At 35.5% G+C, this 16183-nt stretch overlaps 3 protein-coding genes across 7 annotated transcripts; 1 reads left to right on the top strand and 2 right to left on the bottom strand.

Moving 5' to 3' along the window:
* Positions 1-251: 251 nt before the first annotated feature.
* LOC102583301 (multiprotein-bridging factor 1b-like) lies at positions 252-3142 on the bottom strand. The gene is made up of 4 exons (XM_006348254.1): positions 2924-3142; positions 1541-1624; positions 731-813; positions 252-573 (listed from the first exon to the last, which is right to left on the bottom strand). The coding sequence occupies exons 1-4, from the start codon at positions 3057-3059 to the stop codon at positions 454-456; spliced, it is 423 nt and encodes a 140-aa protein (XP_006348316.1). The 5' UTR covers positions 3060-3142; the 3' UTR covers positions 252-453.
* A 1022-nt stretch (positions 3143-4164) lies between these two features.
* LOC102582743 (uncharacterized) lies at positions 4165-8169 on the bottom strand. Of its 4 annotated transcripts, none has more exons than XM_015309160.1 (5): positions 7418-8169; positions 7026-7196; positions 6849-6938; positions 5972-6076; positions 4165-5010 (listed from the first exon to the last, which is right to left on the bottom strand). In XM_015309160.1, exons 1-5 carry the CDS (start codon positions 8069-8071, stop codon positions 4969-4971), a joined length of 1062 nt encoding a protein of 353 aa, XP_015164646.1. In that variant the 5' UTR covers positions 8072-8169; the 3' UTR covers positions 4165-4968. The 4 variants fall into 4 exon arrangements, with proteins under 4 accessions (XP_015164646.1, XP_006348314.1, XP_015164647.1 ...); XM_006348252.2 differs by having other exon boundaries at positions 6849-6935; XM_015309161.1 differs by having other exon boundaries at positions 7026-7181; positions 7418-8168.
* Positions 8170-9162: 993 nt separating this feature from the next.
* LOC102582395 (polynucleotide 3'-phosphatase ZDP) lies at positions 9163-16160 on the top strand. Of its 2 annotated transcripts, XM_006348251.2 has the most exons (12): positions 9163-9590; positions 10333-10392; positions 10834-10890; positions 10983-11024; positions 12552-12623; positions 12993-13049; positions 13584-13660; positions 14743-14824; positions 14970-15086; positions 15544-15665; positions 15759-15828; positions 15926-16160. In XM_006348251.2, the coding sequence occupies exons 1-12, from the start codon at positions 9279-9281 to the stop codon at positions 15977-15979; spliced, it is 1122 nt and encodes a 373-aa protein (XP_006348313.1). In that variant the 5' UTR covers positions 9163-9278; the 3' UTR covers positions 15980-16160. The 2 variants fall into 2 exon arrangements, with proteins under 2 accessions (XP_006348313.1, XP_015164645.1); XM_015309159.1 differs by lacking the exon at positions 10983-11024.
* Positions 16161-16183: the final 23 nt, after the last annotated feature.

Below are 16183 nucleotides of genomic sequence, written 5' to 3'. Positions count from 1 at the left end.
AGAGAAGAAAAATATTGTTGGAACTTGGAACTTGAAAAGTGTGTGGGAAGGAAACTTTTGAAGTCTTTTGACTTTTAAACTTTCAGAATTTAGCTTCTTCTTTTTTTTTTTAATGAAAAATGTGTTTTTAGTTAATAAAAATAAATTGAAGCGAATTGGGGCTGCCTGGGATCGAACCTGCGACCTGTGAGTTGAAATCTTGCAGTGGCACCAGTGAACCATCCAGCCATTTTGAGAACGGGTTCAACAAGTTTTAATTTAATATATTCTTTAATAATTATAGAAGTAATATATCGAGTTTAGTCGGATGACCACGGGTTCGGGTGACCCAAATTAGTACATAAATTCGCCCTTGACCACAGTGGTTATAGAAAGAGGGCTAACAGAAAAAGTTGTCCATGTACATGGCCACAGTTAGAACTAGAATAGAAATTTGAGAAGCCAAGAGGCTCTTCATTTCTTTCCTCTAAGTTTTGCACCAAGAGCTCTCTCCAGTTTAGAGATGATTTGTTGATTTGGAATTGCCTTTCCTGACTCATACTCCTGGATGATTTGAGGCTTCTCATTTATCAGCTGCAAAACAACAAGGAATATTAGAACCATTTATTTTCACACAGATTATGGAATCAGTCACCTGGTACTCGCAATCTGTTCATTTTCCCCCTTTTCTACTTCCTTTTTAAGTCTTAGGGGGATGGTTGGGGAGGAGGAAGACAGAAAAATGGTATACCTGAGCAAGTTGAGACTGAGTCAGCTTCTTATCTTGTCGAGCTTGCATGATGGCTTTCTTTAGTTCAGTTGGTACTTTTTGATCTGACAAAAAGGTAAAAAACGAAAAATTTCAAGCAGATATTGTCATATGAAGGAATGAGTTTGTTGTGGAACAAAATATTACTATATTGTTTGCTGAGGATGAAATGCATACATAAATGAGTAGAAACAGATCCAGAAGTCAAAACAGCTCAAACAACAAAATTAGATCATTAAATAGCAGGAGATCTATCAGAGTGAAAAAAGGAGAACATATAAAAGAGAAGAGAGAGATCACAAATGAAATAAAGTAATTAACCGCGCTATCCCCAGCAACATGACATCACATGCATAAGAATTGTGGATGTTGAATAAAACAATTTCTAGCGGGAATGAATATAGCAGAGTGCATAATGTGTTTATGAATAAAGCAGTATAGATGTAGAGAAAGCATTCAAGGACGATTTTCATTTGACAGGGTAGATGTGTTCCCAAAACATTTTGACTCGCAAATCTTAAGAAGGAATCTTCTTCTCACTATAATGAAGTTCAAAGAAATTTCAAAATTTTGCAAAATGTAAACACATTCGTTGATGGAAGTATGTGTTTGAAACATCAGAAGTAGTTAACATAATACCATCAAAATAATGTAGAGGAGATCAAAGTTAACACCAAAGAACAATTAGAAGCAAACATGACTTCAACCAAAAGAACACAACATAATCTAAATATGATGTATGCTCGTACACACATTTCTAATTAAGTTGTAAAAGGTGTTGCTTTAACTTACGAGCCAGATTCTCAGTATCTTCATCAAGTTTCCTGGTGTTCAAGGTCGTACTACTAGAGGCAGCCCTGTTTATGCCAGCAGTAGCTGCAATAGAAGATAGATATTGTAAGCACCGACTATCCCTCAAAAACAAATACACACAAGTTTACTAATAGGAAAAACGGGCAACAAAGAAATTGGAAAAAAAAGAAGGGACTTTGGACGGAAAGATTTGTGTGTTTCGGGGTGGGGGGGAGCTCAAAAGAGAGTATTCAATAGCACTCATCATATTGCCATGCAAGGACCCTCATATTTGTAAAACTTTACACACTAACAACAAAGAATATATCCTGAAGTATCTGCAACGCACTAGAAAACGTATATCAAAATGAAGAAATGTTAGATATGTGCCATCAAACATCTCATCTCTACAAATAGGGAATTCATTTTCATTCACACCTCATGGTTTCTAGTTGCCAAATTCAACTATAGATTTCCAGATTCAATGAATATTGAAAGAAACTTCAAGTTTCAAATGAGAGAAGGTAGCATGACGCAATACTACAATGATTGAAAATTCTAGTATGAAAGGATAAGGAAGACACGCTTAAGGCTTATACTTCTACTCAACTTTCCTAGTTACGAATGTATGCAAGATTTGTGGCAAAAGGTGGAGGATTTGTGGCTTAGGTCGTAGGTTCAAGCCCCACACCATGCAAAGCGAAGCCCGGTATTTAAGTGGAGAAGGGTAGAGGGGTGGGCCCATTATCCACCGAGTTTAGAAGGCTGTGATTGGTCCAAAGGGCGGGTCACAGACGGATTTCTCGGTTATCAAAAAAATAAAATAAAAAATGTACGCAAAAATATGGAAATTAGACTGGCATGGGAAGGATGATAAAAGACTTCAATCTACACAAAATAAGCAGAAAACAGTTAATTGCCAGCAACTGGAAGCTCTGATTCTCATGAAAATCAACAAGCTTGGTCTTCATAAGCACCCCATCCCACAGCAGAGATAATACACCAAACATTTCAACTAAATAATATGCATACTTGAAATAGCTTAAAATAGGCACGTACATCAATCAATCTAACATAAACACATAGAAACAAGCAATAATCGTAACCAAAAAAAATAATGAAAACCCTAGCTGAAGACTTAGCATAATCGGAGCTGCATATAGAAATAAGAAAATTGAGCAATACAAGAGCCAGCAACAATAATCGAACTAAAAATCTCTATCGAAATAAAATCAACAGATTATACAAGCAATCGAACTAATGATCAATACAAAAATTATTATAAAATTAACAAAGCTAAGCTAAGGTTAATAATTAGAACAGCATCATATATATGAGCGTTGTAGAAATGAAAAAAAACAAAGCAGCGAGTAGGATACGAACATTTTCTGACGGTTTCGATCTCAGCACCGGAGCGACGGGCAGCGTTAACAGCTTTCTCATCCTTGCGTGCGGCGGCGGTCGGCGCCTTCTTCCGGATCACCACCGGCTCCCAGTCTTGTGATAATCCTCCACTCATTTTTTGTTTTTCTTCTGCGGGAAAAATCTCTCTCTTGCTTCTCCTTTCGCTTTGTTAGTACGCTCTTCAAAATTATTCCATTTCTGTGCTTAGTCCTTTATATAGACGAATGGTTTGGTGTCGAGATAAAATTTTGATGTCTTGTTCAACTAGTATGTTTTGGATAATTTATTTCATCGTTTATAGCATAGTGATGAAATAAGTTACTTTTTCCGTTTTAAAAAGAATGACCCCCTTTCCTCTTTAGTCTGTTTAAAAAAGAATGACATCTTTTCTTTTTTGGTAACATTTTAATTTCAGCTTTCCACATGACATGTTTAAAGCCACAAGATTATTCAAATCAATGCATAGTTATAATTAAATAATTATTTTAAATATTTTTTTCTTGTTTATTGAATTAAAGATATTTTAAAAAATTTATTTGTCATTTTAGCATTTTTTTTTCTTCATATTTACCCTTCAATATTAATTACTTACATCAATTAATATAGATATAATGATAAAATACTCATATTAGTTTACTATGATTAAGCAATAAATGTAAATATTTAATATTGTTATGTACTCCCTCCGTCCACTATTGTTTGTCAGGTATATTAAAAATAGTTCTCCAAAATTAATTGTCAACTTAAACCATCAAGAAACAATTAGTCACTTTTTTTCAATTTTACCCTTAATGTGAAAAAAAATGTTTTTAAAGTTACAAGACTATTTTAATGTGAAAAAATTGTTTTTACAGTTTTCAAAAAGTACAAATCATTTTAATAATGATTAATAATAGGATTATATTAGTTAAATTGCACCTTATATTAAATTTTTCTTAAAGATTGTGCATGATTTTATTCTGACAAACAATAGTGGACGGTGGGAGTATCTATTGATTTGACAATGCGGATAAGTTTGCAACTTTGAGGTTTATGGTCTATCCAAATTGGTCTTTTTAAAATTCTTTTTTTCTTTTCCCCATTAGAAGTTATTGTAATTTTATATTCCTCCTCTTCAATATGGTCAGTTTATTCCTTTATCTGCTAAAATAGAATATTTTATATAATATTTGAGCACCTATAATTTATTTTCACACGAAGAAAGAAAAGGAAAATTAGACTTCTTGAGTATTAGTTTTATTCTCTTGGGGATTGATTAACCACTATAAATTTAAATTGAGATTCTTTAACTATTACAATCACTCATTACAGCGTTTAAAAATTCTTCTTTCTTTTTTATTTTTTGGGCTAAAAACTAGAACTAGAGTTGTCATGTCATACATTTTTCTTTAGAAGTCGCATTATATATCAAAATATTGCTGAGCAAAACAATAAAACTTTGCTTGCTCGTCCCATCATTGTCGTCAATATAGTGGTGACGGGGCCAACTTGTGTGCACCTTCATCATCCCATTAGGTACCTGTTACCTCTCATTAGCATAAAAACATTCCAACTATTTGTTGTCAATGCCAAATCAACCACTATTACGTCTTTTTAAACAAAGTGGTTCACCTCAAACACCAACCAACCGTTGTTTCCTCATTCATCCAACAGAGATTTTCCATCTAAATACAGAACCATATTCTCTAAAGTCTCAACAACATGCATCTATAAACAAGCAAAAGTAGAAATTAAGGCATAACCTAGAACTGAGATCTCAAGTAAGTAGCAGTTATACCATAGTTGGCAGTACTACTAGCTACTACATTTGAGTTAATGAGATACTTAGTTTCCAAGTTTTACTAGACTATTACAAACCGAGAGACTTGACTTTTTTCCTAATATAGTAGCCTTCGTTATCTTGTTGTAGGGTTGGTACTAATCCATGGCGGTGCATTCAACAAAAAACACTAAGCTGATGTAGAGGAGATTTCTTGGAATCTTCAGTTACCAAAATGTGTGCCACCTTGTTCCCTTCGCGGAAACTATGCCAGATTGGAGGATTCCCCAGTTTCTTCACAAGGCACCTGGATTCAGGGATAATGTTAGAATAAGGTGGGGGAGGGTTATTCATAAGAGCTATTACCTCTGTGGCATCAGTTTTTATCTGGGAGTTTGTGAGTGCATGCAGTTTGGAGTTTTTCATGAATTTGAGATCTATGTGAGTGGGGTTTAGTGCAGTAGTTTTTCTAGAAAAGCCCCTAATCTAGTTACCATTATTGTCTCTAAAGACTCCACCTATTCCTTGAACGGAAGTGGTCGGATTGTAAGCAATCTGCACATTAAGTTTCAAACCATCGGCAGTGGGAGGCTGGGGATAAACGATTTAATATAAATGGTTGTCGAGTTTATGGAGTACATCAATTCTAAAACTCCGGCTGTGGTCTGAATGGAAGGGATTTCCTTGGCAGAATTGTTGAAAACATTGTGGTTTCTGTTGATCCATATATACCCGAGGACAAGAGGGAAGTAAAAGTCCCATTGTAATAGGGTACGAGGTAGGGTAGGCGAAATGGTTTTAAAGTTCTGAAGCCAATTACAAGTATTGGTAGATGAGTGTATATGAATATTTTGAGAGTTCCAAAAATGTTTTGCAATTGTACATTCACTGAATATGTGAATTAAAGTCTCCTCGCCAGTGCTACATATGGGACAAGAGTTGTGGGTCGAAACATGTGAAAGTGTCAAACATTTTGACGTTCCAAAGTAAAACATATAAATTGGATGAGAAAAAGTACTATAAACATTAATTTTTTTAATGAAACAGTGCATAAGACATATAAATTGGACGAGATAAAGTACTATAAACATAATTTTTTTCTTATATGTTGAAAATAATTGAGAAAATGGTTGTTGCTTTACCTTTCAAATACTAACAGTGACATATTCCATAGGCAGATGGAGAAGGTAAGTAAATATTGGATAGCAACCTGGTAGGGGGGTATACATGGCACATTCTATGAAGAAGTAAAAGACACGAAGCCTTACCACACGATCAGATGCACCCTTTGCATTCAATTTTTGTGTTTCAAGAGTAAGAAAGCTGAGATCTTCCAAGAGTCCATCAACACCAGCTTTGCTCACAGAATTCTCCTAAAACAACATACAAGCCAATCAAATGGTGTGAAATTCCAGCTCCATAATAATCATAACATAGAAGAAATAGAGAGATATACACAGGACAGAAATTGAAAAGAAGAGATACGAGCCCAAAAGCTTCACTGGACATGACAATCCCCCCCCCCCCCCCCACACACACACAATTCTTATTTAGTGTTTTCGTAATCCTACTGCTGGGATCTTCACTTGCAAGTGAATTATGCTGAAGATAAAATACAATAACATACATGCAAGTCCAGACACTTGACTATACCTAAGTTGCTCGGACTCTTCACTTTTGGTGCCGGACACGACATGGGTGTGGGTGTGGGATCTGTGTCCGATTTGGTCAACCAATGTTGGATACTTTGACCAAAATCGATGGGGAAAGACTGGACAGTTTTAATGATTTCTATAATCAATACAAAAGCTAAGATGAAATTGAAGAAAATGAAATACCTTTTGTATAGAAATTTCTATGTCACTCCTTTTCCTTTAATCGCCTTCTAGGATTCTCGCCAAGTTCTCCACAAAATATCTCATAATTTAGTTTTTACAACTCTATTTTTAGATATTTTAATTATTTTTAGGCGAATCCCCGTACCCGTATCCATACATGGATCCATATCCCCGAATCTTAAAAATTAGATAATGAAGGATCTGACCTCTAGATCTGCACCCGTATCGGACACCCGCACCCGAGTCCGAGCAACTTAGCATAGCAGGACATTACCATGGGAACAAAATGCAATATCAAAAAACTCACCCCCTCAGCATTCTCTTTGGTTGTTTCAGAAGTACCTTTGCCGAGATCTCCCAAGCTTCTATCAACAATGGCTCCACTTAGAGAGTTCTGCTAAATACAAAATACAGGTCAGCTAACAGTTAGCATAATCTCATTCAATATACATAGTACACAGAAACTACTAGCCATCAAACGGACCTCTAATTTTGGATAGCAACAATCTTTTCCTTGTTGGCTTTCATCAATCAAAGACAACTTCGACAGAGACACTTCAGTATCGCTGACACTTACAGAACTTGTGGATTTGCAATGACCACTCAAACCGTCATCCCCACCATCATCATCTACATTCCCCTGCAAGATTGCAAACTGATAAAAACATTGGCTTTGCATGTCAAGGTAATGACTTGACAGACATATTTATTTCACTCTGCTTGACATAAGCATTTCGATAGCTCGAAGCTTGTACATATAGGACATAAACTTACTAACAATTTCAGCATATAACAGTCTATCTATCTATTTGGGGATTGACAATCAAATTGTTGAGCTATGTCCAATTAAAACCAAAACTTACAGTAAACAGTTACCTGAGCCTTAACTGGTTTATCAGAAGATTCACCGAGCTTAACGCCTGCAGAGAGGACAATGGAAGGCAGGCTATTAACATCCCAGCCAAGAATTTCACAGACGACCTTACAGTAAGCCCGATGTGCTCGTCTCTTGGAGGTTTTCGCAATGCTTATGGAATGCTGAACAAGAGATGAACAATCCTTAAACCTCTTCCACCCTTTCTCACGAACCCCACAACAAACAAGACAACAAAACACCCCATTCTCTCGATTTTTCTCATAGTACTCTCTTAACCCATCATCCTGCTTAAACAACTTCACAAAAAAATCATAGTCCTGAAACCCCTCTTCCCCATCCAGAAAACCCTCATCCCCATTGATGAAATAATCCCCATCTTCACCTATATACTCAGAAAACTCGTCATCGTCGTCTAGACTGAGTGTGGAGTTCAAATATTCAGCAACTTTGAGCAATGCCGGAAGTTGACTGTTGTTCGCAGCTTCGTCTTCGGCGGTAGGCAAAGGGGTTTGTAGCTTTGATTTGTTACTGTCGTTTTGCCAACTAGTAGGCCAGCCTGAAGATTCAACGACGGGTTTACAAGGCCACTCAACATCGCCGGAATCTGGAATTGGGTCGGAATTTTCGAGGTCAGTATCGGTTTTCCAGGCCATTTTTGCTTTCTAAAATTTCTTCTTGGTCTATGTAGAATTGAAGGGTTTTATGAAGTGTTGGCCTCCTAGGCGCTTGAAATAATAAGACCTTGACTTAATTCAAAGTATTTCAAATTATATTGGGAGATTTCAACAATAACATAATCATTAATCAATGTAGATTTTATTACTATGTTAGACGTATAGAGAATGTTTTCGATACATTTATAACCGTCAGGTTGATTGAAAAAAGGGTCCAAAATAATACTTATATATAAAAAATAACTATAGTAAAATAAAGAAAGTCATGACAAAATATTATAACAGAGTCATTGCAATAAAACGATAATCACACTAAAATGATATTTGAAGATTGGTTAAAAGTTGAAAAATAAAAATATCCAAATTTGAATAGTTTTTTAAGTGAAATAATGATTTACACTTGCCCCTTCCTATACGAGTCTTTCAATTTGTTCACTCCATGATTTAAATTCACGACTTCTTAGTTATTCAAAAAGTAATATTGATAAGAACTCATCTTTCACTGAGGTTTTGAATCGTTTGATTGAAAATAAGTTATTTTCTATTATAATATGAGCAACAATAATAATGGGATTGCTTAGTGAAATATTTGATGGATGAATATTTGATTCATTTCATTAAAAATGAAATATTATATAAAATATGTAATCTTTAAATAAAATGAGGTCCGAACGAGAAATAGAGATCTTTTTTTTTTCGTATTTGTTACCATGGACTTTGGGTGATATGTTCGTCCGGTGGTTTTCTGGCTGAAATTTTTCGTAGGCGTCCGTAACGACCTATTAAATGGCATGCATTGGTTCAGAGGGGGCAAACATCAATATTTTCAAGTTCAAACGAGATTCAAAACGGAAAATAGAGAGTTTTCCATTTTTCGTGTGTAGTCCATGAATTTTGGGTGACATGTGTGCCCGACAACTCTTTGACCGAAATCTTTTACGAGCGTCCGCAATGACCTATTAAATAACGTGCATTGGTTCGGAAAGGCAAACGTCAATATTCTCAAGTCAAACGAGAATAAAATATATTAAAATTTATATAAATAAAATTACAAATTTATGATAAAAATCCTTTTCCTTTTCCAAAATGTCTCTTGGGTTGAACTTATGAGAAGTTGGGAATTGGAACCAAACAGTCTTTAATGGCGGGAAAAGGAATCCCTAAAATCTCCATTATTTACTCTTAAATGCTAAGCATAAACATCTCCAGCTTCTTCAAAGTTCCTTACAGACCCAACAATTTTAGCCCTAGATTTGTTCTACTATTTGTTTCTTCAATGGCGTCTTCAACAAAAGTCACAGTTGAGTACGCGAAATCCGGTCGATCGTCATGTAAGAAATGCGACGAGAAGATTCCGGCGAAATCCGTAAGGCTGGGATTAGTGTCAAAACATCCTCAAGGCTTTGACCAGACAAAATGGCATCATCTCGATTGTTTCCCTTTCAGTTCTGATTTCGTCTCCTCTGTGGAAGACATCACTGGATTCTCATTGCTTCAGGTATACATTTCTAGAACTTGGACTAAATTTAAACACCTTTTTGCAATTTGCATGTGGAGTATTTACTGAATTATTTAGAGTGACGAGTCAAAAACACATGTCCCCAGTTTTTTGAGCTTAATACAAACTTAACTATCAAGTCTGTGAGTTTTCTAGCTGAACTATCACCAATTATTTATCAAAATACACCTTAATTATCAATGGTTCCTATTTCCTACCTTAACTTGGTGATATTTTAGGCAGTAAAAGGAAACAACTTATATTTTGAGGTGTGTTTTTGATAAATAGTTGGTTATAGTTCACGTAGTACTCACAAATAATTTAGGTATGAAACTTGAAAAACCTCGACACTTTAGGTGTATTTTTTATCTTTATTTTTCAATATGCATTTTAAGCCGTTTATTTGATTGTCCATTCGTGTGAAAAAAAGTATCTTATTTTAGTTGTATCTATAGGTGAGCATGGCATAAATTGTCTTCCGCTAGAGCTACGTATATGAACTTTTGTTAAATATATACCTGCAGTCCTGCACTAAGTCAATTTTGTTATCAAATAGTTGTAGGTGCATGCAATTGTATTTGACACCACCTGACTTGGAGCAGCTTTATTTCATTATAGAGTCTTTTTGCCATCTTGATAAACTATACTTTATTCTCGGTGTTTTATTTGATAACTAAAAGGTTTCTCTTTTAGTTGATAATATTCTTCGTTGCAGCTAAGCTTGTCTTTCTGATTTATGCAGAACAAAGATAAAGAAACATTGGAGAAATTGATTAACACCGAGATTGCAACTTTGCAGAAGGTGCTGTCTTCTTTAGTGTTTAAATTCTTTAGGCATTTGTAATGCAAGTATAAAGTGCTTGTTATGGTAGCATAGTAGCAGCTTACTTTTTTAATACCTCAAAGTAGCAGCTTACCGTTTTTAAATATATATAGGCTGAAATTGACTCCACTTAGAATTCCCTCTATTTGAAACTCAAGACATGAGTTTGACCAAGTCGTGCTGCTTCAAATCCTTTTCTAGTTTTCTTTAATTGGGAAATGTTTCAAGTTATATTGTCATCGAGTTGAGTTGCCAAATTTTTCACCTGTTGCTTTTACTTCCTGAAGTTTGAAGCTTTGCTGGACTTATTTTATTCCCGAGTTTGTACTATTATGTAAATTTTAAAGTCGAGGTACCCTGTCGAACAAGTCAGTTTGTTGGAACTTCACTTGTGCTGACAATGAAGCGATTAATTTACAGGTTTCCGATGCAAACTCAGATAAGATTGACAGAAAACAAAAGGAAACTTGTGCACAGGTAACATTAAGTGATAGTGGAGCTGTTTTTTCTGCTATTGACTTATTTATTCTCACTGATTTCCTGCATCTGGCTTGTAAACATATGAGAAGGGAGATTCAGAGCACGAACTGAGCAAGCAAAAGCGACTAAAGGTTAATATTGCAGTTCCCAGTTGAAGTTTCCAGTAGATTTATTTTTATGGGTAAAAGGAAACTAGAAGCCAGAACTTGAATTTATTTTGTATCCAGTTGCATTACTTTGATTTAGTCTTATTTGAGTATAGGTAATTATCTGTTGTTTAGTCTTATTTGTTCTTCAGTGTTTATTAGTACTATCTGTTGTCATATTTGCTTTGTATCCTGTTAATTTTTTCTGTCTTATTTTCTTATAATCGTGCTTCTAATTCTTCTTTTCTTTTAGCCGAGGTTCAGTCAGAAGCAGTCTCTCTACCCCATAAAGGTAGGGGTAAGGTCTGCATACATCCTACCTTCCCTAGACTCCACTTGTGGGATTGAACTAGGAATGTTGTTGTAGAGTATAGGTAATGATATTGAGTACAGCTAGTGGGTATCAAGTTCACTATGTAGTGTTCGTAAATGAGAATGTGCATAACCGGTTAAGTACTCTCTTATGGAAAGCTTACTCTCTTATGGTAAGCTTATTTGGTACTATCATTTGTCAAAATTGTCCTCCGATCAATGTAGCATATTTGAGTACTTAAGTTATTTGAGTAATAGAATTATGGAGAATTTTAATTGCAGCAGATGAATGCATTATTTTTTCATTTCATAGATGTTTTCTTATATGCTGTTCCACTATTGACTTTTTGTTTCTTCCTTGGTTTCTTCAGGCCCTCTGTCCCTTTTAACTAATCAAACTCCATTGAAACATTAAGCATATTATGTTGATTCCAAAAAGCATCATGCACCTAAATGTTTTTTTATTTGTTTGATAAAGTGCACCTAGATGTTATTGTAGTGCTGCCTTCTTTCCCTAGATATCCTAGAGCCAACTATAGAAGCAATTGGTCATGTATAACAATTTTTTAACTTATACACTTCTTAGAAGCTTGTGGACTGTTGTAGAGCAGTGACCAGGAATTGAGATGTCAAGAGTTTTCACCAATCTTATGTACTCTTTATTTCTGTGGATTTTTAGTGAATCAAAAGCATCATTCTCTATGGCATGTCAACAGGTTTATGGTAAATACGGGAGAATAATCAGGAGACATTTATATTCTTTGGTCTTTCTGCACTATGTTTGTACTTGTCAGGCAAACATTAACATGCATGTACAAATCATCTAGCCAGTCCAGAATGCAAATATTGTTTTTGGTGCTCTGCATGTTTACAACTAAAAATGTCTTGGTCATACAAAGGAGAGATGGTTGTCATCTTCCCTTGCAAGGCCGGGGTAGCCTTCAGGATTTACCTGATCGGAACAGTTGTCTCTGCTTTTCATTTTCGGTATTCCGCACTGAAGTTGGCAATAAGATAAACTTGAACCACCGATAAACTTTGAATAGATCTTGAAATGTGAGATGACTTCGTTGATTAGTCTGCACAATTCCGTTAAGCAGTATGTTCCCATGTTCTTGTAGCATCTCTTTATGTTTGTCTCCTTTTCATTTTAGTTGAACTGACTCTCTAAGCATGTCTTGCATGACAAAACTCTTTTAGCTGTCGGCCACTGAAGAGGAACCTGTGTTGGAGATGGCCTTCTCTATTTCTGATGTGAGGGACACTTATAAGGTACGATATCTGGCATATGTCAAAATCAGTAATCCCCTGTCCCCACATCCTAGAGCAGCAAAAAATGAATGGAAATGTTAGAATCGGAAAAGCTTTAATTTGTAACCCTTTATTATTTTTCTTTATAGGTTTTGATTTGTCATAGGATGGCATTTTAACGGCAATGTTAACAAATAGCTGCTTTCTGATTTAGCTATTAGCTAATTAACTGACCCCCTTGCCGCCTCATTTTGACGATATGAAAATGAATGGTCTTTTTAGCTTCTGTGCTACCTGTTATTTTTTACTGCAGTTTTATATTTGTAAAAAAGAAGGGCCACTGATCAGATTTGGCACTTTGTTTTAATGGAGCGTTATTTATTTTCTCAGGATGCTATATTGTTACCAAAGTGGAGGGCATTTCAGACGATTATATATCTTGAACAGGTTAGTCTTATTGAGATTATGCTTGATAAGTTATTTGACAAAAATGTTGACACTCAAGTTGTGTGGGGTTTTCCATTGAGTACATGAAGATAGCATTTTGCTGTGGTGGTAGTGGGCCAGGGTGTTGTTGAGTAGGTATTCAAGATATTCACTCTGTAGGATGCTAGTATGTAGGTGTACTCTTCTTTGCCCAACATCTCACAGCTGCAATTTCTCTCTCATCATTCTCATTCTACACTTATAAGTTTTCCTTCTCCAATTTTATGTGACATCTTTTTGACATATTGTTCAACCTTTTCATTGTTTGAACTTTTATTTAAACCACAACTTTGGTCAATGAATCAATGATGATATCATAATCCATTCATACTTCTTTTGATTATAGTTCTAGTCTAACTTGTATGACCTCTAATGGGATGGAATAGTATCAGATACAGAGCCAGACACATGGCGTGGAGGCTTGTATTCTAGCACTGGTTTGGCATGTGATCAAAAGATCTCGCTTTTCACCTTTATGTGCTTTTGGGTTTTTAGGACGATGGGCTTCATGCTTCAAGTAAAATTGCTGCCTTTGATTTTGATGGTTGTCTTGCAAATACAAATGTGAGAAGGTATGGTTTCTTCCTTCGTTTCATAATTATCTAAAACTCTTCTTGAGATGAGAGTGTGTATCTGATAATTATTGCAACTGTCAACTTTAAATAATGTGCGAGTGGAGCTTAAACCAACTCTAGAATGTATGAGAACACAGGATTTAATAGAAAAGAATTGTCATGTTTTTAATAAGTCTAAACAGGTATTACTTGTTCCAAAGTAGTGGCTTTGTACGATGATGAATATTATATTAAGCGTTTAAGACATACATCCAACTATCTGTACATAGAGATATTCTTATCCCAAAATAACCAAAAAAAAAAAGCACTTAATTCTCCGCGAGGGCTTTTCAGTTCCTTCATGATTCTTCTAGTTTTTCCTCTTTAAGTCTCCCAGAATATACATGTAGGCATGAAGGCACTACTTCCTTGATTCAATCTCTCTTCATGGTGTTGCTTTTCTCCAAGCTGTTGAGTTCTCATTCACCGTATTTGGTAGCACTCAAGTAATCAAAATACAAATAAATAGAACTCTATAAAGTAAGCAAATCACAATGTAAAAAAGTTATTTGTGTTTCCTCCATTTTTTGGCCTACCCTTTCTTACTTGAGTTGTAGCTATGATAGTGCATGTCAACTTGTGACTTTGTGTGAAAAAACTGATTTCTTTGAACCTTGGTTTTCTATATGATTTATACGAGAACCTTTTCCTTGTAGCCATATCATTTTGCCATCTTCCACCCAAAATCTCATAACTATAGATTTTAGCAAGGAATTCCTCCATGTCTTCCATTTCCGTTTTTAAACTGTTAGGTGTATTTTTTTTTTTAAAAGGGACTCTGAGATGTACTTATTTCTTCAGTAGTTCTATTGACACCAAATACACAGCTCTTTGTTTACATCATTTATTAGTGTTTTGGTGACTTTGTCAAAAAGAAAAGTACTCTGTGTCTGGTGAATACTACATTTTAACATTCTTTCTCTCTTTATTAGTTTTTAGGATAGACTATGTATACCAATGTCATAAATATTCTGGAATTAGATTAGTGTTTTTAAAATCAAACTTCTCTTTTTGATATGACGGAGTTCCATTTTTCTCAGAGTTGGTGCAGATGCTTGGTCTCTGATGCATCCTTCAATCCCGGAGAAGCTGCAGAGCTTGTACAATGATGGCTATAAGCTGGTGGACATCCTTTTTCTAGTCTCTAAATAGCATGTTTAATTCTTATGCTGCAGTATATTAAGTCACTAGGTGGATTTGAAGTATGTTTGACAAATTCGACGCATTATCTGCGAATCAGCCATCTTATTTTTATTAATACGTGCAGGTAATTTTTACTAATGAATCCAACATTGAGCGCTGGAAGAAAAGTAGGCAGGCAGCTGTGGACTCGAAAATTGGACGACTTGAACAATTCATCAAAGTTGCTGGCGTTCCAATTCAGGTGATTGGATCTGTAGAGTGTGTATCAACATTTTGGATCTAGCTAGTATTTTTCTTTGACGTAATGAAGGTTAATTCACTTATAGGACAATGGGGAAAAAGGAAGTCTCTCTCTCATTAATCTCTTTTTGACTTTTATTTGTTGTTGGTTCGGTCGTGGTTTCTGGGTGTAGTAGTGGAGCCAGGATTTTTAATAAGGGGTTCAAAATCTAAGAAGTAAACACACGAACTAGTGCAAGGGGGTTCGACATATATTATACATATCTAAAAAAATAATTTTAACCATGTATAAATAGTAATATTTTCCGCCGAAGGGGGTTCGGATGAACCCCCAAGTATATGCTGCCTCCACCCCTGTCTGGGTGGGGTGGCAGGTTCCGTCATAAGTGATGAAAATAGCAGAGAGAAAAATCTACTAGAATTCTCTGTAAATAGTTCTCATAGCTCTGTTGATGCAGGTTTTCATCGCTTGTGGCTTGAGTAAGATCAAGCCAGAAGATCCCTTTCGCAAGCCTAAGACGGGGATGTGGAATATTATGAAAAAGCAGTTCAATTCTGGAGTTCCCATAGACATGGACCAGTTATTTCCTCTTCCTTGGTCAATAGCCCAATTTTAAATATTTTACTTCCTAATCGTTGACTAATCTAATAGAGCTTTCTTTTGTCATTCTAGGTCTTTCTATGTTGGTGATGCTGCTGGCAGACAAGGTGACCATAGTGATGCTGATATTAGATTTGCGCAGGTACCACCTAATTCTGCTGACATTTTAAGATGACTTACCTTCAAAGCACGCGACTAACAAATCATAGTACGGGGTTCCATTTTATTTTTTGTTGCAGGCTATTGGACTAAAATTTTATGTTCCAGAGGAATTCTTTGAGAAGGAAACTTGACAATGACAATGAGAAAGAGCATTTTGTTTCGTGTAACATCTACTACAGTAGAAAGTAACTGTCTGAGCTAAAGTAGAAGGAACATGCGTACAACTCTTTCCCTGCAAAGGGGTTGACATTTGTGTTAACAGTTCTTCCGTTATCTACCTTGGATTCTTATTTAAATTTATCTTCCATTTTATCGCCTTTTGCTGAGATTTCTGC

This window comes from Solanum tuberosum, unplaced genomic scaffold, assembly GCF_000226075.1.
Source record: "Solanum tuberosum cultivar DM 1-3 516 R44 unplaced genomic scaffold, SolTub_3.0 scf00096, whole genome shotgun sequence".
In the NCBI taxonomy this organism is placed as follows: domain Eukaryota; kingdom Viridiplantae; phylum Streptophyta; class Magnoliopsida; order Solanales; family Solanaceae; genus Solanum; species Solanum tuberosum.
This window is presented reverse-complemented; position numbering and strand designations above follow the sequence as displayed.

Bases quoted from the DNA above. Each gene is read 5' to 3' on its own strand.
- LOC102582395 (XM_006348251.2), top strand. From the start codon at position 9,279: ATGCTAAGCATAAACATCTCCAGCTTCTTCAAAGTTCCTTACAGACCC. The intron at 11,025-12,551 runs GTTAATATTGCA...AAACTCTTTTAG, and splicing joins GCAAGCAAAAGCGACTAAAG to CTGTCGGCCACTGAAGAGGA. The intron at 15,666-15,758 runs GTTATTTCCTCT...TTGTCATTCTAG, and splicing joins GTTCCCATAGACATGGACCA to GTCTTTCTATGTTGGTGATG.
- LOC102582743 (XM_015309160.1), bottom strand. From the start codon at position 8,071: ATGGCCTGGAAAACCGATACTGACCTCGAAAATTCCGACCCAATTCCA. The intron at 6,077-6,848 runs GTGAGTTTTTTG...ATGTTGTTTTAG, and splicing joins CCAAAGAGAATGCTGAGGGG to GAGAATTCTGTGAGCAAAGC. The intron at 5,011-5,971 runs GTAAGGCTTCGT...CCCTGAATCCAG, and splicing joins AGGGTGCATCTGATCGTGTG to GTGCCTTGTGAAGAAACTGG.
- LOC102583301 (XM_006348254.1), bottom strand. From the start codon at position 3,059: ATGAGTGGAGGATTATCACAAGACTGGGAGCCGGTGGTGATCCGGAAG. The intron at 1,625-2,923 runs GTTCGTATCCTA...CTTCTATTGCAG, and splicing joins GATCGAAACCGTCAGAAAAT to CTACTGCTGGCATAAACAGG. The intron at 574-730 runs GTATACCATTTT...GTTGTTTTGCAG, and splicing joins CTCAGTCTCAACTTGCTCAG to CTGATAAATGAGAAGCCTCA.